Raw genomic sequence first — 23477 nt, 5'->3', positions numbered from 1 at the left:
TTCAAACTGGTCGCGTCATATTGTGTGGTCTCTCAACCACGTCTCAACCACGGTCTCAACAGACGCTATGGCAAAAACTTAGGGTGGGTTGCACCATCTTACTTTAACTTTGACAAACGTCAAAAATGTGTCAAACTTCATACAAAACACACCGGATCTAACAAAAAAAAAAATCAATGAAGAATGGAATAAATAAATTATCACCGGGCAATCTTCAAATTTCACTGTCCACCGTGTCTCGGTAAAACCTGAGCCCCGATTACGGTAATTTTTAACGTCTCCAATCCAGACGCGTTTCTGATTCTGCAATACGATTGGTCAAAACAGCTGACGTACGCTGTTGAACGACCAATCGTATCGCAGAATCGAGAAGCGTGTCTGGATTGGAAACGTTAAAAGTTACCGTAATCGGGGCTCTGTGTCACGGTAATAATATCATACAGTATTGTAACTTCATATAAACAGACGAAACGAGAACTTTCTTTCGAAATTCAAATCTCGGTATGCGCTCGGTATGCAAAAGTCGGGGGTGTCGCGAATGTGCCGAATGGACGTCGGTGGTCAAGTGTTAAAAATGACAAAACTGTTTGAATTTGAGTGACCGTCATTTACGGTCAAATTGTTCAAAAACTAGTCAATATGTCATTTTCAGTCAGTTTGATTTGAAATGAAAATTATATTGTATTAAACCAGCTTTTGCCCACGACTTCGCTCGCCCGAAATTAACGTAACAGATCATTATGATTATTAAAGTTTCAAAATTATTTACGTAGTTTTAAATAAATTAAATCTACTAATCACAAAACAACACACATTTTTAACCTATTCCATTCACAAAGTATTTTGTTTGTCTAACTAAATAAAAAAGTACAATCACAAAACTAGATAGAAATTGTAAGTAGGCAGATGTAATTTTAAACTGGGTACTGTAGGTGGGCAGCCCTATCGCATGTTGTCATACTGTGACGTACCGCGCGACTGTTGACATTTATTTCAAAAATATGGCCGAGTTGGAATACTGTATAGATAGTATTACCGTGTCTGTGTGCTTCAAATGCGCACCATTGAAGCCATTAAACAGAATAATAATAACACACCGGATATCGTTATTAGTTACGGTCAAAGTTAGATGGTGCAACTCAGCCTTATAAGTAGATATGTTACGGCTAAAGATAGGTGTGAACATAAACTTAAGATTAGCCGGCTAAACTTGTTTATTTTCGACGAGGTGTTAATGTTAGTTTCTTCTATCTTTAGCCGGCTAAACTTAAGTGTAACCGCAGGCCCTTGGCTAAAAATGTAGAAGGAAATGGAAAAGGAAACAACGTAATAATGTTTACTATTTTGACACGAAAACTTTATTAAAAAATAATCACTTTCATTACACATACTTTTATGTACCTATGTAGGTATTCAAAATTACAATTATTACAATAACAAAATATTAATTACTTAAAATAATATCTACCTAATCATTAAAATAAAATAATAAGGAACCATTTGGTCATTAAAGGATCTTCTGTAGGTATTTAAAATTACAAAATGCGCGTTGTCTCCCCACCGCCCCCTCAAGCCCTCCGCCGGCCTGGCGCGCCCATAGAATACATTTTTAGCCGTTTCGTTTTGGCTAATGTGCACATTAGCCGGCTAAAGATGGAATATCACGACGCAAACTAACATGTTATCGAACTTTAGCTGCTTCTCGAAGATAAACTTAAGTTTAGCCGGCTAATCTTAAGTTTATGTTCACACCTATCTTTAACCGTAACAGATACACAACTCAAAAGTAACTAGCAGGTGCAGTTTCGTTGCAGTGCGTTTCACCGTCTGTTCTGGGCCTAACCGTGCCGTAAGCCGTAACTGTAACTTATAATAAAAGTAAGTACCTATTTAGCCAAAATAAAACATTTTGTTCAATATCATTATTTTATTTATTCAAAGCAGTTATATATTTTTACAAAAATAATATACAACAATGTTTACTGCCGCATTTAACATCAATATCATTAAGTACACAACACAAGTAGGTATTGTTAGGATTATCCTGACAGTGTAAACTAAATAAAAAGATAAAGGTTCAGTAGAAATAAGTAAGTAGGTCTACGAAAATACTGCAAATTAGAAATTAGGTTGACACGTATTACATAAAAATAGTGCAACTTTGCAACGAAAGAAAAGCTAGGTAAGCTAGCTTCGCTCTCAGAGTCCCATTTCTGTATTTTCTGTGATTTTCGAGGTAGTGGGCCATTTCTGTGACTATCGCTATAAAAACCGATGATAGAATCAGCTTAATTAAGTAGTAGATGAAACCCCCGAAAAATACTTAAAAATGAATCCTGACGAAATAATCACGAAATAAAATTCGTCATAAATGTTTGTGTCCACAAGCACTGAACTGCTATTATCGAAAAACGTTCGACCCAAAAAAAGCACCAAAATTCTGTTATTATTCTACAGCGCACTAAACATAGTGGTAGTTGACTTAGCACATATTTTAGCAAGCGTCCCAACACTACACCCCCGCTAAGATAGACGTAGGGTCCTCGACTCCTGCTTTCACTTTCCTTAAGAACAGCACTGCTTCGCGCCCGTCTATCAGTCTGTGGTCGTAGGTGAGTGCCAGGTACATCATTGGCCTGATTTCCACCTGGAAGAAAACATACAGTGAGTTTATGCAAGTTTCGTAAGGTTGCCAAAGAGTCAAAGAGTATCCCAGTAACTAATAATAAAGGGTGAACTATGTCGTTACTCGTTGTCATCAAGGTGATTCACTAGGTTCTTTTACGTTCAGTTTACCATTTACAATAACCGCGATAGTCATCCTAAGTCCTACCGCTTAGGCACTAACCAGTTGGTGCCAATGTCTTAGCAAAATCACGAGTGGCGCGTAAGGTCCTGTCACTTCTTGCGGCTAAGAGTAATTGGTTGGCACATTTGATGAGCAATACTGAATACACTGCTCCATATTAATAAAGGCGTTTTTCCCTTTTATTTTTATCTATGGGCTTCACTCTTACCTTCCCCGCTATTGCCACAGGCCGTTGGAAGATGGCGTGCATCCCCAGGATCGCAGACTGGGGCAGGTTGATGATGGGCATCGACAGCAGCGAGCCGAACACTCCTCCGTTGCTGATCGTGAACGTGCCGCCTTGCATGTCTCCGGGGGTCAGTTTGCCTGCGAAGGAAATGCTAGTGAATCTTCAGTTTCAGAGGAATTTGTTTTTCAAGTAGGTAAGTTAGGGACACTGACTGATCGAAAAAGCTCCTGATAAATTTTGTCAGGCTAAAGATTCAGAGCAAAGATCCCTTTCCTCTACGATTGTAGTAGGTATACCTAATGTACAGTGCTTCTTCACCAAGCATACGGATTAAAGGAAATAGGATGTCTCGAATTCGTATCTTCAGCTGTGACTAGAAGAAACTAATACAGGGAAAATCAATCCGAGGTGTGGGCTAGATGATTACTGAGTTTTGATAAGTCAATGCATAAGAGATATTGATCCTTAAGTGTGAGTGGGTTGAACTTCCGGAGTCTCAGCGCGTTACCAAGTATTTTCGATTAGGCTAATGACAGGGTAAGTTACCGTCTCTCGCTTTAGCAGCCAGCGCGTTCAGAGCGAGCTCAATCCGAGGGTAGTCCATGGACTCCACGTTGCGCAGTATGGGCACCACCAGGCCACGAGGAGTTGCCACCGCCACTGATATGTCCACGTAGTCCCTGAAGACAGTAAAATAGAGTTCTGCGGGGCTAAGATGCGCGCCGTGATAAACTGCTATCGCGGCGTTATATCGATTTTGACGTCACTATATCGTTTTATCTACCGGCGCTAACATGGCACCCCGAAAATTATCATGTCATCTGTCAAAATGTGATAGTGATAGATTTTTTTTTTTTTTTGTGATAAACCTGGCAAGCCCTAACATGAAGCGCTAACTATATCATATTTTGACATCACGATAGGATAGGATGTGGTGTTTTTATCGTCCTCGATCCTTGCCCACGATAGCAAGACGATAGGAGATTAACTTTTTTGCAAGCTACTTTAACTCTATTTATTTATCATTTATAATGGTAAATGACATTTTACGACTAATTTGAGGCTAGTAAAATTCAAAGAAAGGAATCTAGCACCTTTGTGATACTTTTACTTCTAGGTGGAGATTGAGTTCTAGTTCAAGAGTTTATCAGTGTGAGGCGAATCTTGCGACAGTTTATAATCGCTAGCTGCAAAATCTTAGTGCTCCCACAGTCCCACCCACATATTAATTCCGTACCGCGCGGGAATAACTTGACATGTCATTTTTGCGTACTTTTCAGGGGAGCGATTTTAAAGTTTAGAGTTCCCTGGTAAATCGCAATTAATGATAATTGATATTTTTATGATTGAAATAAGCTAATTTGATGCATATCTTTCGATTGGCGTAAGAATTTGATTAAATTATCTTCTTAATCTATTAAAAAAAAGACTTGTCAAGTTGTGTACCGACGACTTGTCAAGTTATTCACCAAAGAAAAACAAATATTTAAGGTGTAAAAATTGGATTTAAGTTAATTATTTTGAATGAAGTTTAAGTAAAAAAACAAAACATAAAAATAGAACATAGTTTTATCACTTTTGCAATGAAATAGTAGCAAATTTATTAGAAAAATCAAATATAATCGCAGATTATGATCGCTTTTGATCAGGTAATTGTACGTTTACTTAAAATTTAAAAAAAGACAAATAAAAGAACAAAAGCCATGCTTCATAACAAGCACAATTAATTTTAATTATTTTAAGCTTACCATTAAGCTTAAAATAATTAAAATTAGCTGGATACATTTTTGCGTAAGGTCGACACGCCCTTTCGCGTCCACCGTCCAGTTCACGTCCAAATAATGGATCACTCTAGAACGAAAACTATTGCTATGATTCCCTGAATGTATGACACGTAAACCCACATTAAAAAAATCTTATAGCATGCTACCGTTTTTGCCAAAAATAAATCCCACATGAGCAGGTGCGCGTTTCAAGTAAAGTTTTTAATATATTTAGGTCTACTTTGGGATTTACCGCAGTCTTTAAGCCTTAACTATGAACCATACAATACGGATAATGATATCGGTGATTGTACTTTATTAAATGACACTTAAAATAAGGTGGATGCGAATTTACTACAATGCAATTTCCACTTTGCGTCAGAAGTGATGGCGGTCTGGTCTAACTGGGTCTAAGATATTAAAATATACAAAACAATGCATGTTTTATATCATGTAAAACGTTATTTACATGACGTATCGAACACAAAGATTTTTTTCAGTACTTATGCCTTTTCCTGGACGCTAATACACGCTCTTAATGTAGCTTACCCTTGTGATAGCCAATTTGCGTCCACATTATCACGACTATTTTCTAAATACAGACGTTGTAAATAGTATTAAAAAGCAAACTGTACCTAGAGAGGATACCAATATACCATATTGCAAATTGAGCCATACTATTGAAATTTCAAAAAATGAAATAAATCAAAATATATGTATGTTTATAATTATTAGATGTGATACCTAAATATTTTGAATAGCAATTAGTAAGATTTTATTAATATTTTTTATTTCCATGCTGTTATTAATTATTAGTGATTTTGAATGCATTTTTCTATATTTTATTAATATTACAAAGAGAATATTAAAACTTCTAATGGTTTAGAGCAAGTTTAATAATACTATACTTATAAAAACTAAAGGGAGCATAATGACAACAATTTTTCGTTCAAAATGATTACGAAAAATTGTATATTATTTTTATTCCTCAAATCTACCAACTCACTAAATGGACGAGATCTGGCGTATCGACCCTACTTACTTTTACCTCATCATTATTCCTAAATAATGTCATTGAAGTCAAATAGACTATAAAAATAAAATTATCCGGAACTTAAAATTGACCTAAAAGTTTATTATTAGATTTTTTACTTAAATTCTATTGTCAAACGAAATATTAGTCTGTTATGAAAAAACATTAGTAGATAGTACCTACCTATTGACTAAACTTATCCTTCTTCTTTCAACTTGCTATTTAAACGTTAATTTAGTTTTAAACTATTGAAAATAGTAATAAAAGTAATAATTAACGCTTAATATATTAAAAAAATATTTTCAGGGGTTGGTAAGTAAAAAATATTTAAAGACGCTCGAAATCCTGACAATGTTATATTTTAACAACTGCTAATGACACATATAAAAATATGATTATACGAAGGTAATAGCTGGATAACACCAAATATCCAAACTCTTGACTGCGTGCATAACAAGACAACTGCACATATCATGGATGTGTTTAGTACTCAGAGGGGATCATAACTTGATAACTGTTTTTGTCAAATTAAAAACGAAAATCCATAAATGTATAAGTCGAGATGTTAATAAATACATATTCTGACATACATTGATAAATCGAAATATAAATGTTTGTAAGAATAATATTAATTGGATATATCGTTATGTCAAATATTTATTGCCTAAATTAGAGATATTTACTTATGAACAAGAGCTGTATTTCAAGTATTTTTGGGTATTTCGAGTTGAGTTTTTTATACCAGTAGGGTATAAGGTAGAGGAAGCGCTTAAGCTAATAAAAAAAAAAAAGTGCAGGTCGAGATGTCAAGTTATTCCCGCGCGGTACGGAATTATTACATTACCTACCTTGTAAAATAACCATTACTTACCTACTTAGGTAGGCAGTCAACAGTACATCAGACAATACATATTAAGTTGCAAATGTCGTGAGATACCCCACAGTGTTTAGCTTGATTTAAGTACCTACTGTCATCTGTACATAATCTTGTAAAATTATTGAAAATGGGGCGGAATGTGGTGACCGAGCTTCTTGTGTCTACATCAAACAGTGGCAAAGTTATTGTCAGAAATTAGCATTGGGTGGGATGTGTAATCAAACTTGCTAATAATAACAATGAGAATAAATGAATTTTACTAATTTTATAACTTGATGGTGATACCATACATACATTCCACATTACTATCAATCTAATTCCTCCATGTGGTCTTTTTTAAGGGCTTTAATGTGACAGGATGATAATCTTGTACAATTTATTCCATTATAATAAATTCATCATCATCTCAGCCATAGGACGTCCACTGCTGAACTTAGGCCTCCCCCAATGCTTTCCATGTTGCCCGATGGGGCAGCAAGGTTCTGGGGTGGAGGCCGGGTACCGGAATACGCAGCGTGGGACGTCCACCCACAAGGTGGACCGACGACATCATAATGGTAGCAGAAAGGCGCTGGACGCAGGCAATAAATTCATTATTGCAGTGTAATTTCAAAATAATTCAACCATTATTTACAAAATCTTTATTTGGAAAACTTTTGTTTTACAATAGCTATTTATAATTTCAAATACAAACAGAATTCCATGAATTGGTTAGCCTACCCAGTACCCTTGAAGTTTTTCTTGCTGATTGTTATTGTAAATTTTCATGATAGTGAGCAAGACTTGATTATGTCTGCTTTAGAATGAAATAATCACTCATAATCCCACACTTCTTCATCCACTGTCTGAAAAAAGAAAGAATATTATTTAAACACAATTATAAATATTACAATTACATAAACAGTTCATAAATAGAAACATTTACTTAATCCTATTTGTATTTTAAGTTTACATACAAAATATTGATCACAGTATTATTACACGGTGAAAGAACTATGTGAAATAAATATAGGAAAGAAGGTGAAAGCTTATTTGTAGGAATAAAGATATTTTTCCTTTTCTCCGGTGCTGTTACTTATGAAAATCAAGATGTGCGGAGTATAGCTAATATTTTAGACTTTAGGTACTTACTTTGCTACTTTATTAATGAGTGTAACTTTATTTCTCAAATCTCAATAAACTTTCTGACTGCTTCATGTAAGTTGAATAATTACTGTAAACCTCGCATTATGGGGTAGGTAGTGGAGTTCGGTTATTCTGTTAATTTTGAAGACTTCATTCTTTAATACTATCGGTATGATTAGGAATTCTTCATTGCTTTTCTTTAACTTGGTTATCTCTTCGTTTGATATTTTCCGTACTTTAGAAATATTAAAAATAAGACTGGAAACATAAAAATACAATTTTAAAAACACAAACAAATACAATCAAGCAGTCATGTAATGTCAACAAAATTGACATAACTTTTTTTTAATGACGTTCTCACTGCTTTAAGATATGTGTTTTTAGCCGAATTAGTAGCAGAAATGAACGAGATTGAACGAATGAGCTAAAATATTTCAAGGTTGGCCAACATAATAACGCAATTTTTTCTTAATATGGCAACAATTGGGTTATCACGCGATAGCGGTCGATAGACTTTTCTATCGATGGTCCCATGTTAGGGAAAATGATAAAATTATCTACGTGATCGAAAATTGTCTTATCATATCATGTCATTGTCGATGCGCGCATCTTAGGCCTATAGATGACCCACGCTGAACTGTCCCACCAAACTCAATGACAGGGGGGCGCTACCATCGTTCAACTATATGGTTACCAACATGGCAAAAATCTGAACCAGCGATCCGGTATTGACGGTGGCGCCCCACTGTCAATGTCATCGACAGGACAGTCCAGTATTTTGGAACTATACTGAACTATGTACTTATCAAACCTATGACGTCAGGAAATAGAAGAGGACACAAAGGTAAATAATGTGATGTGAATAATATGATGCATAGCGCATGAGGTATAGCGCATTCAGAGAGGTTCCTATGGCAGTTGAGTAGTGAAGGAGGGTGTATTTTTGTTACGCCAAACAAGTTATTGTGTTCGTGCCGCAGTGTCCTCAGACATGTCACAGTCACATGTACAACATACCTGTACAACAACCATAGGTTGTCTGGAAGAGATCGCTTCATAGCGATAAGACCGCCTAGTTGTACCTTTTCTTTCTGTTCTTATCTTTGGTGTGCAATAAAGTGTATTTATTATTATTATACCTTCCCCCTTAGACAAGTGGCAAAACGTGACAGTTGTAATTTCGAAATGCCTTCGCGCTGGCTTTCTTTGTGAGTAGTAACTTCGCTCCGTGAAGAGATTGTTTAAAGGAGTTTGACAAATAACTATGTGTCAAGTTTCTAAAAAGTATGCGCTATACCTAGTACCTACCTGTACTTAGTTATGAAGTGTTTAAAAACCTGTAAATGATGTCTTCGCCGATAATGACGCCGTTGACGACGGGCTGGTCCATCAGCGCGTTGGCCGACGCCTTCAGGAACGGCGACATGAAGGACAGCTTGACCCCGTACTTCTTGGTGAACGCTTCGAGGTTCGCTTTGCGGAACGCCATCAGTTTGCTGAGAAAAATACAAACGTTTAAAAAATATCATCATTATTTCAGCCACAGGACGTTCATTGATGAACAATTGAACATAGGGCTCCCCCAATGATTTCCAGAAGCTCGGTTGTCAGAGGACTGCATCAAGTGCCTTTTTGCTCCACTGCTGAACATAAACCTCCCCCAATGATTTCCGGTTGGTATCGGCCTGCGTCCAGCGCATTATTGCTACTGTCCACCTTGTGGACATGAACGTGAGGATGGCGCGACAAAACAGTGAACATTCAGGGACGTGATTCATCAAAGTGGAGACGAGGAGATGCGACAATCGTCATAACGGGCAGGTTATTCCTACAAAAGCGTAGCCCGCGCTCCTACTAAAGCTGAGCAAAGATGAGACGTGTAATAACAAATTCTATTGGTTGATCATTTTAACTCGGTTCCGCGTTTTTGTGGAAAACGGCCCTCATCCTTGCCGATGTCAATCAGGGAACCCTATACCACCTTCACGTCGCGTCTCAACTTAGAGCCAGAAAAGGCTTCAATGTTTTCCTTGAGAAAGAAACTAGACAAGTTTCCAACTGAGTAGCTAAATCTTACCTCATGTCGCACTCGTTGAAAGTCGTCAGCATAGCAGTAGTACTCTGCGCTTCCTTCAGCCTCTCGGCGATGCGTCTGCGCATCTTGTTCATGGGCACTGGGTGCTCCGTGCGCGTCCCCGATATTGTCTTCGTGGGGTCACCTATCCTTAGAGCTGCCGCCTGCGAGGTAAAGGTTAAGAAATCTTCAACAAACGGATCATGTATAGGTACTAAAAGTTGTTGATCAGGGACGGTAGGAAAAGAATAGCTGAAGATCGAAACTGATAGCATACCCTCTATTGTCCAGCAGTGCACTGATGTCCGCTGACTCATCAATCATGCTGAGATGAAACCTATTAGAGTAGTTGATTGTAATTTACTAGCGTAATCTTAGCTGTGGCAGGAGGCTGCCTACTTTACTTTAAATAAGAGTCCAGTTCTGTTTCGTTTGTTGACGGTGAATACCTATAGGTTAAGATGGTAGAGCTTTCTTAGTGGATGCAAACATGGTGGCAGAGGCAGCAGTTGGTACACAGCCGTGCTGCCGCAGAAATATACGTGATAATTCTAGTTGCTATTGTGTCTAGGGTTTATAAAAACTGACAGAGTTTTTCGCTTGCGTTGGTTAGGAGATTATATTTACCGTAGGTCCAGCAGGGGCTTTCTTAGCAGCCGCAGGTTTAGCAGCGGGCTTGGCAGCAGGGGCGGCGGCGGGTCTGGCGGCCGGCGCTGCGGCAGGCTTGGCAGCAGCAGGGGCAGCAGCCGCCGGCGCGGGCGCTGCTGCCGCTGGGGCCGGAGCCGCCTTCGCTGGAGCTACTCCTGTTACGTCCACCTAAAAATGACGGGTACATCACATGCAAAGGAAAGAAAGATAAGCAACGAAAAGCAGAGGTGATGAGCTTTCATGTTAGAAAAAAGGCAACCCCCTTTCGAGTTCGACTTGAATTAAGAATTTTAGGTGTAAAGTAAAGATTATTATTAAATGCAAGGTAAAGATATTCAAATGCTGGCTGTGATGTGCTTTATAAACTATCTACGCACGAGTATGCAGAGAATAGCTTGGTTACTGCGACATGATGGATTTCAGCATTGACGGACATCTTAACGTAATATCTTGAAGGCATATACCGAGAATAGCGGCTGCTGCGACTTGACGGACTCCCCATCTTTGACCAGCATCTTGACGATGGTCCCGTTGCCGGGCGACATGACCGGTAGAGCCGTCTTGTCGGTTTCTATCTCCAGCACCACTTCGTCCATCGCAACTGCATCACCCTCCTTCTTTATCAATCTGTTGAAGAGGGTACATTTGGTTAAAAATGGACTATTAGCCTTTTGGATAAGACTAAAAATTTAGCAAAGGTGCAATCATCAACATCATTACAGCCACAGGACATGTAATTGCTGAACATATATATGCCTCCCTCTATGATTTTCAGATTCGCCAGTTCGTCCTGCATTCCTTGGAAATTTCGTGGTGTCTGTATACCAGAAAACTAGGATTATGTTTTCTTACGTACTTGATATCGCCAGAAGACACTGAATCCGGGAAATTTGGAGCCTTGACTTCTTCCACTGCGTTCTGTGGCGTAGACGTTTTGATCATGCGCTTGAGCAGAAAGTTCTGGTGCGACGTGTTCCATTTGAATGATTTGTCACTTCTGTAACGTGATAAAGTTCAAAAAGATTTATTTGCAATTAAAACTGTTGTTAAAGGCCCGTGCAGACGAGTGACTTTTCCACAAAGGACACTACTATTTGTCTGCGCGGGCCTTTTAGGTATGTTGTAGATACTCAGTTCATCATCATCATCATTTTAGCCATAGGACGTTCACTGCTGAACATAGGCCTCCCAAAATGATTTCCATGTTGATCGATTGATAGCGGCCTGCGTACCGCGCTTTCCTGCTACCTTTATGATGTCGTCGGTCCACCTTGTGGGTGGACGTCTCACGCTGCGTTTTCCGGTACTCAGTTACTTACATTGTATTGTTGATTGGTGTTATGTGTATGAGCCTTCTCTGTATGCTGACTACCTGCTGCGTCGCGTTTTTAGTCTGTGATACCTGAAAAACAAACATTTATATAAGATTTAAAAGATAGTCACCATACTAAAAAAGTACAAAGTATGATTTATTAGAAAAAGGATAAGAAGACTCTATATTGGAACGTTACAGCCCATAAGGCAATCTATACTATTATTATAAATGCGAAAGTAACTCGGTCTGTCTGTCTGTCTTGCTTTCAGGCCTAAACCACTAAACTGATTTTGATGAAATTTGGCATAGAGATAGTTTCGAGTCCCGGGAAAGGACATAGGATGTTTGTATCCCGGTTTTTGAAACACAGACGCGCGCGATAAAGTTTTTCTATGACAGACAAAATTCCACGCGGCCGAAGCCGCGGGCGGAAAGCTAGTAAATAAATATAGTAATGGAATACTATTATGTAAAACTCTATTGAGGAACATTTTCCACCATCATGGAAATGTCACACTCCACTGACGCGCTTGGAATGTTTTCATTTGATGGCTTTTTAAGTTTCATCATCATCATCATCAACAGCCCTTTACAGTCCACTGCTGGACTATGAGCCTCCTCCACTATAGTGGAGGGTTTTGCCATAAGTTTACTTAATGTTCATTAAATGATAACTTACAAGCCGTATTATCCTTCTCCTGAGCATGTTATGGTAAAATTCGTATGAATTTTGAATATTTCTCTAAATAATAACATTAATATATCAAAATCATAATCGAAAATCAATAGACAGATCGATGACACTCCTGAAGGTTGACTTCTTTTTCTAACTTGCTGTCAGGCTGTTTTTGTAAAAAAGTTTAATAAAAAAGGTATTTTATGGTGAGAGAACAATAACAACAATGCAATGAAATCAATAAATGAGCTCCGCTTTTTCTCCGACAATAATTAAATTAGGACTAGAATAAGATTAGTACAGTGGCGCCACCTGGTGAGTCTATGATATTTGAAACGAGCGACTCGCGCCGTTTTCAAGAGAACTTGTGGAAAAAACATTTCAGAACAATCAAACCACAAATATCAGTCGACTTTTTTCAAAGGCTAGAAATGTATTTTTTTATTAGTATTATTAAAATGTAGAAAAATTAAAAGTTGCACTTTGAAATAATAACGAACTGTATAGTTAAGCTTCTACATAAGAGATGGCGCTACACGTTTCAAACCTGCCTATCCTCGCGATAATTTCAAACATTATTTCTACTATTCTCTAATAGATGGCACTACTCATCCTGAAAAACTTTTTAAAGGTTTGAAACTGTTTTTTTTTTCTCTTCTTTAAGTAGTAATTAAATTAATTTGAATAATTATGTAACTTTTTGTGGACAGAGGATCTAGCTAGTGAAGATCGGGAAAACACGCAAAACCAGCCGTTGGTGGAAATCATTGGTGGAGGCCACCATTGTCCAGCACAGTAGGTCTTTTGGCTGGAAATTATGTTAACGAGGTACGTTATTTTCAAATTTTTCGTTGGTTTTCTGTTAAGTTGTGAAACTTTGGAACTTACTTTTTTTCTTATAGAAACCTCAAAAGAAAAATATGTAAGTACTAGCTTTTGCCCGCGGCTTCACCCGCGTGAAATTTAGTTTGTCACAGATCGTCATAAATTATAGCCTACTAGCTTTCCGCCCGCGGCTTCGCCCGCGTGGAATTTTGTCTGTCACAGAAAAACTTTATCGCGCGCGTCCCTGTTTCAAAAACCGGGATAAAAACTATCCTATGTTCTTTCCCGGGACTCAAACTATCTCTATGCCAAATTTCATCAAAATCGGTTGCGAGGTTTAAGCGGGAAAGCGTAACAGACAGACAGACAGACAGAGTTACTTTCGCATTTATAATATTAGTTGGGATATGTTAATCTGGGTTATAAACAATAATACTGTAAAGTATCATCAAAATTCGTTCAGTAGTTTTTGCGTGAAAGAGCAACAAACATCCAGACATCCAAACTTTTGCATTTATAATATTATTAGTAGGAAGTAGGATAGGATATTAGTAGGAAGTAGGATTTACAATTTTGATAGTTGTTGCAATTCACAAAGGCGAGTGAGCTTTAAATTTGTGTGGTGGCTCGCTACTGTTCGTTTTTCAAAAGTTTTGATAGACACACTATCATTACGTGCATGTAGTATACCTACACATACAAGTAAAGCTTCGTGAGTTGCAAGAACTGTACTTACCAACTTATCTTCAGTAAATTAAAGAAAATTTTGCATATTTCTTAGACATACTATGAGAAGCAATCGTGTAACTTTAAATATCCAAACAGATACTTAGTACGTATAACTAGTTAATATAGATAGTTATTGGTATTTGATAGTTTAATTACCCTCCTTTGAATGCCTGAAGAAAAGTGAGGTTCGATCAATTTAATTACTGACGAGACGGTGTGGGATGTACCGTCTCATAACTGGGGTACAGTCAGCCATATATTTGTAGTTTTTTAAAATGTTGAGCGTCTTATTGAATTATTCATAATTTGTAAAATCATTGCATCTAGCCTAGACACCAAGAATAAGTACCTATTATCCTTTTACTCATGTGAGAATGAGATTTTTGAAAACATTTATCCATTGTGTCACTATTTAATTACGATTTTTTCAAGTTAGTTTTTTTAGTTTGACATGCAACTTTTAAAGCTAGAAATTATACGAACAACAAATCATAATTTGATATCTCTAACGGAAGGTTTGCTTTCTCATTCCTCTTTTGAAGTAAAATGAACTCGCTTTAACTCGTCTATAAGCATTCAACTGCGCTAAATGACCCTTTACTGTTTGCGAATGTACCATCCGAAAGAGCCCCTCTTTGTGATGAAAAAACTTTAATATTGAAAAAAGAACAAAATTATGAATTTAACTTTTTTTTCTTACAAATGGTTTTCGTGAGCATTGCCAGTATAGAATTAAAACATAAAACAGATCTAACCTTTGACTGGCATCAGTTGCTGGCCATTTAGAAAAGTATACTTTCAGAATGACAGAGATGTGAAAAAAAAAATCCGTCTTTTTTTTTCTTATAACTTGTCAATTATTCTTATAATTTTAATTATAATTTCTTATAATTTTGGCAGGGGTTGGTTTGGCATATTGGAATGCTAAAACAATTTGTAATAGGCAAGTATTATAACTTATTATAGCATATCAACTGCCCTAAATGACCCTTTACTGATTGCGAGTGTACAATCCGAAGGGGCTCTTTGAGACGATATTAGCGGTGACCACTCAAGATGTCGTTACATGTCGTTATGGCGGCCTCCTTGGCTGGTTCAGGGCTGTCAAACGGGTTTGAGATAATAATAATATTGATAGGGGATCTGAGTATTCACAAATAATTGTTTGAGAAAATGCTTGAAAGATACTTCGTCCAGAAGACTAGGCTGAGATTGGAAGTACGTCTCTACAAAACATCTTAGATTTGAATTAGTTACTTGACGATGGACGAGCTCGAATATGGATTTGAACTGACTTAGGTGCTATTAAAAACCAGCTTTTTTCATGAGGAGCTATGAACCAAACACAAACACAAATTCGTAGTTTGACCGTCAATAAATTATTTGTACCTACAGAACCCAAGGTGTGCAAAGACGATCTTTTTAGTTTTTCTAACTTTTTACGTAGCATTGCGCTACCATGTTTGAGACTAGACACTAGACTTTATTTACTTCAAATATTCCTATTCTGAAACTCAAGGTTTAATCGAATTTAAACATAAAAAACTCAAGGTTACAGGTTGGTAAAACGTCACTTGCCCATTTATGTACCTACAAAACACAACACAGGTTGATAAACAAGTCAGGTATTAACTGTCCACTATAGATACTGCGCATCCTTGGAATCAAAACCTACTCTATACCACAGAACCTTAAAACTAACTAAGATTCTCTCTCATAACCCTAAAATACCCATTGAGACAGTGAAGTGAAGCGAGCCATCCCTGCAGCGAGGGGGCGTCCCCACTAATTTGCTAAGATTCCTCGCGCCCGCATCTTTGATTACGGATCTATACGACCCGGTGGACGGATGCGCATTTAGCAGACCAATTTGTTATGAGTATTCACTTGGATGCGATCATGTAAATAGATCTTGCAGCTATGATTGGAAATCAAACGAAATGCCTACCTTGATAGAGAGGTAATATTAGGTACCTTCTCGTAAATTGAAAAGGGTTGCATAACTTCAAAAGTTTACAGCCGATTTTTCTACCAAATATTGTTGACACTGAATACCACTGTAGTCATTTGAGTAAACATTAAATTGTTAAATAAAAGATTTTTAAGTCGGTTATTTTCTAGCTGCAAGAAAGATCAATTAATATGATGTTTAAATACAAAGACCCAATACCCTGAAAAATACCCTTTCTGCTTTCTTTGCTTTGTCTTGGACTCTACATGTCTTTATTGTCATTTTCTCGATTTAGTTGTTAATTTATTATTTTATTTTATTTAATAAAAATAGGCTGAAAAATAATATGTCGTCGCTTGCCTCTCTAACTGACGTAACTGACATTTAGCAACATTTTCAGGCGATTAGACAGATCGATTCGTCTTGCGAAATTGATTATAGTCTATCCAATATAGCTTGATTAGAATGACAGCTGCCATCAAAAGTAACGACATAACTTTGTATAACGATTAATGAGAGCTAAATATTGGCGGACAAGAAATAATTCACGTCTGACCTACAAACAATATTTTCGAGGACGTGCTTCCAATAAAAATGTTAATTTCGTGTAAATGCAGCGTTAAATTACACCAATAAGTAGTAATTCGAAATTATAAAAATCAAGCTAGAGTATTAACGACGTCTCTACAAGGTTATATCTCGAGTTACAAAAATGTTAGTGTTGGGACATATCGACAAATGTCATATTAAATTAAAACTAATTTTTTAACATATTTAAGTCAAGTTATACGTTTTTCTAAATTTTCACTATTAAAAACCAAAAAACATTTCATTCTTAAATAATCAAACATCGGAAATCAATCACCGGTAATTTTTTGGGTATTCATAGCACCGTTGCTCTAGAAGAGAAGCCCACCGCTCTCTAGCGAGAGGAAAACCCACTGAAGAACACTGATGATAATGACTACGACTTAGGTTGTACACCCTTGACATGAATTTTAAATTTTACTGTCTTTAAATTTAAATCATAATTTTCATTTTTATGAATAAAGATATGAAGAAAAATTGGGTGCATTTTTTATATCATTTTTTCGAAAACTTATCGATACATCTATGTGAACCGTACGAAACATACCCAGCACTAGTCACATTCGTTTGACAGCCGTCATTCTAATCAAGCTATATTGGATAGACTATAAGATGGTGTAGATAACTCAGTTTCGAAAAAATGTCTGATACGTCAGTTAGAGAGGCAAGCGACGATATATCTAAAGTAATTATTATTTATATTGTCAATTAATGTTAAATTAATATGAAGAGCAGGGATATTCTACCACAAGTATTTATTTACTTAAAAGAATTCCTCGATCACAATATAGAAATGTAAAAACACCTGATTATGAATAAAGAAATTTGAATTTGAAGTTGTAGCTTAAAACTTTACGCAATACATACATATAAACAAATTAATAACGTCTAAAATAGAGACGTCACCTACCGTCCAGCATTACAAATAGCGCGTGAAATGGATCTATCCTCGGCAGTAGGAAGGCGCCTCCCGCTGAGGCGGAGACTTGGCAACAACAAGTGCTTCAAGTGATAGGCGGCAGCGATTACGATATCCAGTGTAGATAGAGATATCTAGGAGATAAAGTCGTCGGTAATCAATAACCGTAAGATACTATAACTAATTTAAAGCTTTTTCAGGAAAAGCGCGTAAAATGGGTCTACCCTCGGCAGTAGGAGGGCGCCTCTCGCTGAGGCGGAGACTTGGAAACTGCTTCAAGTGATAGGTGAGAGCGGTTCCAATAATATTGGAACCTCCTAGATATCTCTATCACTAGATACATATCTAGTGTGTGGATAGAGATATCTAGGAGGTAGAGTCATCTGTAATCAACTATTATACATGTAAGACTTACTTACTGATTTACTTACTAACGTACAAGACACAGCATTCATGTCAAACTTCGTGTTTGTGTGTGTTCCGATGTCTTAACGTGCACTAAGAAATGCACATAAGATTTTCTTTCGTTCAACGTTGATTCTAGTCTGAGCTGCATTAGAGAGCCAAATCTGTGAATAGAACCCAGAATCCCTGAACTTTTGGACTTCTGTAACCACAGGGTTATTGAGATGTTGTTTAGTAATTCCCGGTCTTAAAAGAATGTTTTTTTTTTTTTTTTTTTTAAATTTATTATTCATTTATTTACATTTGGACCACCAGCTAAAATATCCGCTTCACCTCTTGGCAACTGATAAGTGGACAAATCGTGTGGGCATGTAATGGTCATGCCTTCAGTTTCATTGTTTTACCTGAGGAAATAATATTGTTATTCCTGTTCAATAAACCTTATGTACACGTTTTCTTCTGTTTAATTTATACATTTTGTTCACGTGCATAAATAAATGTAGTTAACGTTAGTTCAGTGTGATTTACAAGTTTATAAACATAGTTTAGAGTTCAAGATACGAGTATTATTTAGATGACGCGTGTTGAGTATTATCAACATGCAATAAAGAATTATGACTTTTAGCATTAGCTTAGCTTCTAACTTTTATTATTATATTAAAAAATAAAATAAAATAAAATAAAAAACAACTTAATTGCACAATAAACGTCGTAGGCGGACTAAATGCTAAAACATTCTCCGCCAGTCAACCCTTGGGTCATGCAGAATACTGTGAGTATGCATTTGCAGCAATATCATTTCAATAGAAATTTAGTTATTTACGAAGTAAGAAATATAAATCATACTATATTTTATGACTTCACGAATTTTCATTTAATTTTCAGTTCTTCTATGCAAATTGCTAGACTAGCTATGACGATTTTTGACATTAAAATGCTAAAATTATGATCTCTACAATCTTTCAATATGGATTTTAAAATAACTTACAGAAATCGAATTGCCTTAGGTGGAAATTGAACTCACGACCTTTTGCTTGCCGGGCGACTGCTCTCAATATGAATCCCATCGACGATTTGTCATACACAGATTAAAATATCCAAACTTAGTCCCCATCTTAGTCATCAAGGGAGGTCGAAGTGAATTTCCTATCGCGTCGGACGAAATAAGATTACGGCATTCGTAATTACTTCTCGAGGACCGTTCCGGGGGAACGCCCGCGCGGCCGCGACACGCCCTGGCACTGGCCACTTGGAAAAAAGATTGAATTCGAAAAAAGAAGAATAATAAAAATATATTGAATTTGAAAAAAGAAGAAAAAATATGAACTTTTTTTCTTTTTAAATGGCTTTCATGAACATTGCCAGTGTCTGATTGATTAAATAGAAAAATCAAACTAAGTTTTGATCCGTCTCAGCTGCTGGCTGATTTTTCAATAGTTAGTTATCTTATAACTGAAAAATAAACTTGTCATTTTGACATATTTCCCATACTGAAACTTATTCAACTCAATGTATCAAATTTATTCTTCATTAAAAGTCATCCAACGATTAAAAATCAGCCCATAGAAAAAGAAATTGGAAAATTTTGACTTTCAGGATGAAATAAGAAGATTTTCTCATCTTTTTCTTTTTTTATGATTAGGAGTCGATTTTGGCTTCTAATAGGAACTAATATAAAAGACCTAGGTGTAGAAGCTAAATTATATTGTAGTTAAAGTTAAAAGTGCTATGCTTTCAGTGCTTTAGTTTTCCTTGGCCAAATATTAAAACCAATAATGAATAGGTACCTTCTTCTTTAAATGTGTGTAAATTATGACAACTTTATTATTAATGCTCCATCTGAGTATTGAATCCCAGTCCACGAAACCACGTACCAAGCCGTAACAAATATCCCGAATCGCCAATGCATGCAAATCTGCTCGGCCCTTATGAATACTCACGAAGTCACTCGAGAAAGTACCGGGGGAACATGACTCGGTCGTGTTAAACAAATTAAGTCTGGCGATAAGAATCTCTTACTTCCAAGGGAAATCCTAGTTAATTCAACTGAGTAAAACTGATTTTCTTTCTCACAAAATTACATTATGAGCTTCATAGTTCAATAGTTATGTCATGTCCAATAATATAATTTGTAAGCTGCAATCTATACTAATATTATAAATGCGAAAGTAACTCTGGCTGTCTTGCTTTCACGCCTAAACCACTGAACCGATTTTGATGAAATTTGACATAGATATTTGAGTCCCGGGAAAGGACTTAGGATAGTTTTTACCCCGGTTTTTAAAACAGGGACGTGCGCAATAAAGTTTTTCTGTGACAGGACAGACAAAATTCCACGCGGGCGAAGCCGCGGGCGGAAAGCTAGTAAAAGTACATTTACAACTGTTAACAATAAAAAACTCTTGGATATGTTTTTTTTTTCTTTATAAGAATTGCAGGATGCAGAACTATTGCATATTATTTTATCATCAAACAACCCATAACATGATTTATGATTAAAGATAGGTACTAACATTAAATTATCTGTATCTAATCTCACTTTTGTTATTTTGCATGTTAAAATCGTCCTAGAGGTTATTAAAGGGCTATGAAACGGACTGACCACGTGACCAACCTTTTATTAATCCGTAATTATTTATAGACAGCATTGTCACCCGCCATTAGCACACGTGTATAATACACCCATACGTGTAGAGTCAATGAATTGTATTACAAGGAGTTAAAGTCCATTATTGGGCTAAATAATTAATTTGTAACTCGAATGGAACTGTTCGGAAAATGATTTGAAAATGTATTGTTTATTTACATCCGGCGTTTTTTCACTTGTTGCTGGCCAGTAATAAATCTGTCAACGAGGTTTGTTTTTGTTATGACCGTTGCCAAGGTTAGAATAAAGTGTTTCGTAAGCTTTCCGATCACACTTGACTGTGAAAAACAAACAAAGTTAACTCTTCAATAAGTATTATTATATTCTATTGTATTCAAATGACAAAGAAACCGATAAATATAAAATGCAAATCATCAAAACGCTACATAAACTTGTCAAAAAAATGCAATAACAAAACGCAAACGGTGCAAGTTTAGCGAATTAACGAGAATCGAGGAAGAGGGGTTCTGGTAAAAAAACACCCCAACAGTCGAAATTACGCAATGAGACGAAAGCTGAGCGAGCGCAATAAATTCGCGGGCCCGATACGCACATAAACAGCTCCCCTTCGATATTTGAAAATACAAAATGGCCGCGCGTCTTGTCTTTATCTTTTTCTTATGGAAATGAGGGTGGTTTTAAAGTTGAGAAGTTTGCAGTTTTATGGATATTCATCTGTAGAAGTGTAGATGGGGTGACTTTCTCTTAGTTTGTTCAAACAGATATATGTACCTATTTTAGGTAATACAATACACAGAAAAATAGATGGAATAAGTTTGGCAATACTAAGACAAAGATTTAGTTAACTCTAGCGTCCAAAATGAAAACTCGTACCTAGACGTATCTAGATAGGTATTAAGAGAGAGAGAGAGAGAGACATAGGTATTGCGCTACGATAGGTAAATTCCTTTTTATAAGAATTTAAGCAACACAACATTAGCAGTTAGATACTTGCAGCATTTTTAGTCTCAAAACTAGATTTAATCACGGTTGACCGTCCCAAGAATAATCAAACTTTTTTCTAAAATAGAGTTACAATTTTCTTTCTAAACAAGAAAACACCTAAAAAGGCTTAATATTATTCAAATAAATTCAAAAGTGTTCGACAATCCCCATCCGCCATACATCTAGATCTCCAAAGACATTGCCAAAATCTGAGCAAATTTATCAGCAACCGGAAGTCTTCTCTACTTCCGGCGTCACAATGGCTGCGGATCCGTTTCCCGCACTTGAGCTGAATATATTAAGAACTTCCCCTTAATTAATTGCGAATACTATTAAGTTTATTGTTAGAGCGGTAAGAATAATAACGCGGCTTTAAATTTAATCACTATAGTATGTTGAACTAAATTAAAACTTTTTTTAAAGATCTAGCGGCAATATTTTAAAGTGGACACAAAATTATCGTATAATATCAGGTGTATTGTAGAAAAACCCACTAAGTACTTACTTAAAAGCAGTGAATATTGTATCCATTTCAATGTATTATATAAATAAATTAGAAAAAACATTTACATGCCAAGTCAAATTTTATAAGTTTTCTCAGTAGCATACTTGTATTCTAAAAGCTATGTAGTTACTTCATCATCATCTTCATCATTTCATATCAGCGATATAGGACGTCCACTGCTGAACATAGCATAGGCCTCTCCCGATGATTTCCATAATGATCGGTTGGTAGCGGCCTGCATCCAGCGCCATGTACCTAGTTACTTATTTTAATAATAATGACGTTTATTTCAAACAATTTTACAGTTCATAGTAGTTAGTAGGATACAATTTATAATCTTAAAAGTAATGTTAGTAAAGTGTTTGGTTTTCTAATAATTGTAGGCATTTTGAAAGCCGCCGAGTGTGACTATGCCAGAAGTGTCTTGTCACATAATCACCCTCCGCACCCAATATCTCCATATAGGTGATGTGTATCTGTCAGCCATCGTTTTCAGAATACTTATTTAGTTTAGTTTATTTTGTCTAAAACTTACGAGTAAATGTCTTGTTATGCCTTCGATACACATCGCAAAGTTCCACCTCCAATCGATAATCGATTGAGTTATCACAACAATTGCCAAGTATTAAACTTTTAAGTCAACACTAGATTTACACCGACAGCTATCCTTAGTACAATACAGTTATGGCGGCCCATTGTCTGAAGACAAACTATAAATCCGCTGTTTGGAGCGTGGACCCAATAAATCGACAACTTGCCGACTCCGACCGGACTTACGGGCCAAGAAAGTATCCAACTCGCTTACTGGACAAGCCTGGATAGGGATGTGCAAAGATATTTATCGATAAACTTTCATAACTTGATTTTCACTTGTTTTGTAATGGGAATTCACTGGTTTTTATTGGTCGAAAAAATGGGAACGAGATGTGGGAACAGGCCTGCCGTATAACTTATTAAGCACTTATAGTATATACTTATAAGTTACCTATACCGCAGGCCTATTCCCACATCTTCCATCGTCTTATAGGAACTGTAAAAAACTGTAAACTTTCATTATATTTTTTAGTGTAATTAGTCTATATTAAATAATACAGTATTCCGCTAATCCATAATTTTTATTACTAAACAATTATGTTTATATGGAAACGTCATTCATAGACATAACAGGACAGTCTCTTTAGTCTAAGTAATGAATATTAATTTTAACTCTGTGTAGTTACTTAACAAATTATTGACATTAAGCATGTACAAGACTTCTTAAAACATAACCACTCTCTTTATTTTTCTTTCATTGTAAAAGAAAAAAAATACCTGGCTATTCTACAAAACTAAATGTGAGAATATTGCAAAATATTTTATCGATAAATAATATAAAATCGGTTTTCCCACCTCTAGTGGTGGTTTGCGAGCAAGT

At 36.3% G+C, this 23477-nt stretch overlaps 1 protein-coding gene across 1 annotated transcript; it reads right to left on the bottom strand.

Annotated features, from left to right (window-relative positions):
* Nucleotides 1–1937: 1937 nt before the first annotated feature.
* LOC135080896 (dihydrolipoyllysine-residue succinyltransferase component of 2-oxoglutarate dehydrogenase complex, mitochondrial-like) lies at nt 1938–22817 on the bottom strand. Its single transcript, XM_063975625.1, has 10 exons — nt 22599–22817; nt 11878–11960; nt 11415–11555; nt 11023–11185; nt 10538–10726; nt 9914–10074; nt 9174–9332; nt 3585–3718; nt 3018–3175; nt 1938–2647 (listed from the first exon to the last, which is right to left on the bottom strand). The coding sequence occupies exons 1-10, from the start codon at nt 22629–22631 to the stop codon at nt 2513–2515; spliced, it is 1356 nt and encodes a 451-aa protein (XP_063831695.1). The 5' UTR covers nt 22632–22817; the 3' UTR covers nt 1938–2512.
* Between the last annotated feature and the right edge of the window lie 660 nt (nt 22818–23477).

This window comes from Ostrinia nubilalis, chromosome 18, assembly GCF_963855985.1.
Source record: "Ostrinia nubilalis chromosome 18, ilOstNubi1.1, whole genome shotgun sequence".
In the NCBI taxonomy this organism is placed as follows: domain Eukaryota; kingdom Metazoa; phylum Arthropoda; class Insecta; order Lepidoptera; family Crambidae; genus Ostrinia; species Ostrinia nubilalis.
This window is presented reverse-complemented; position numbering and strand designations above follow the sequence as displayed.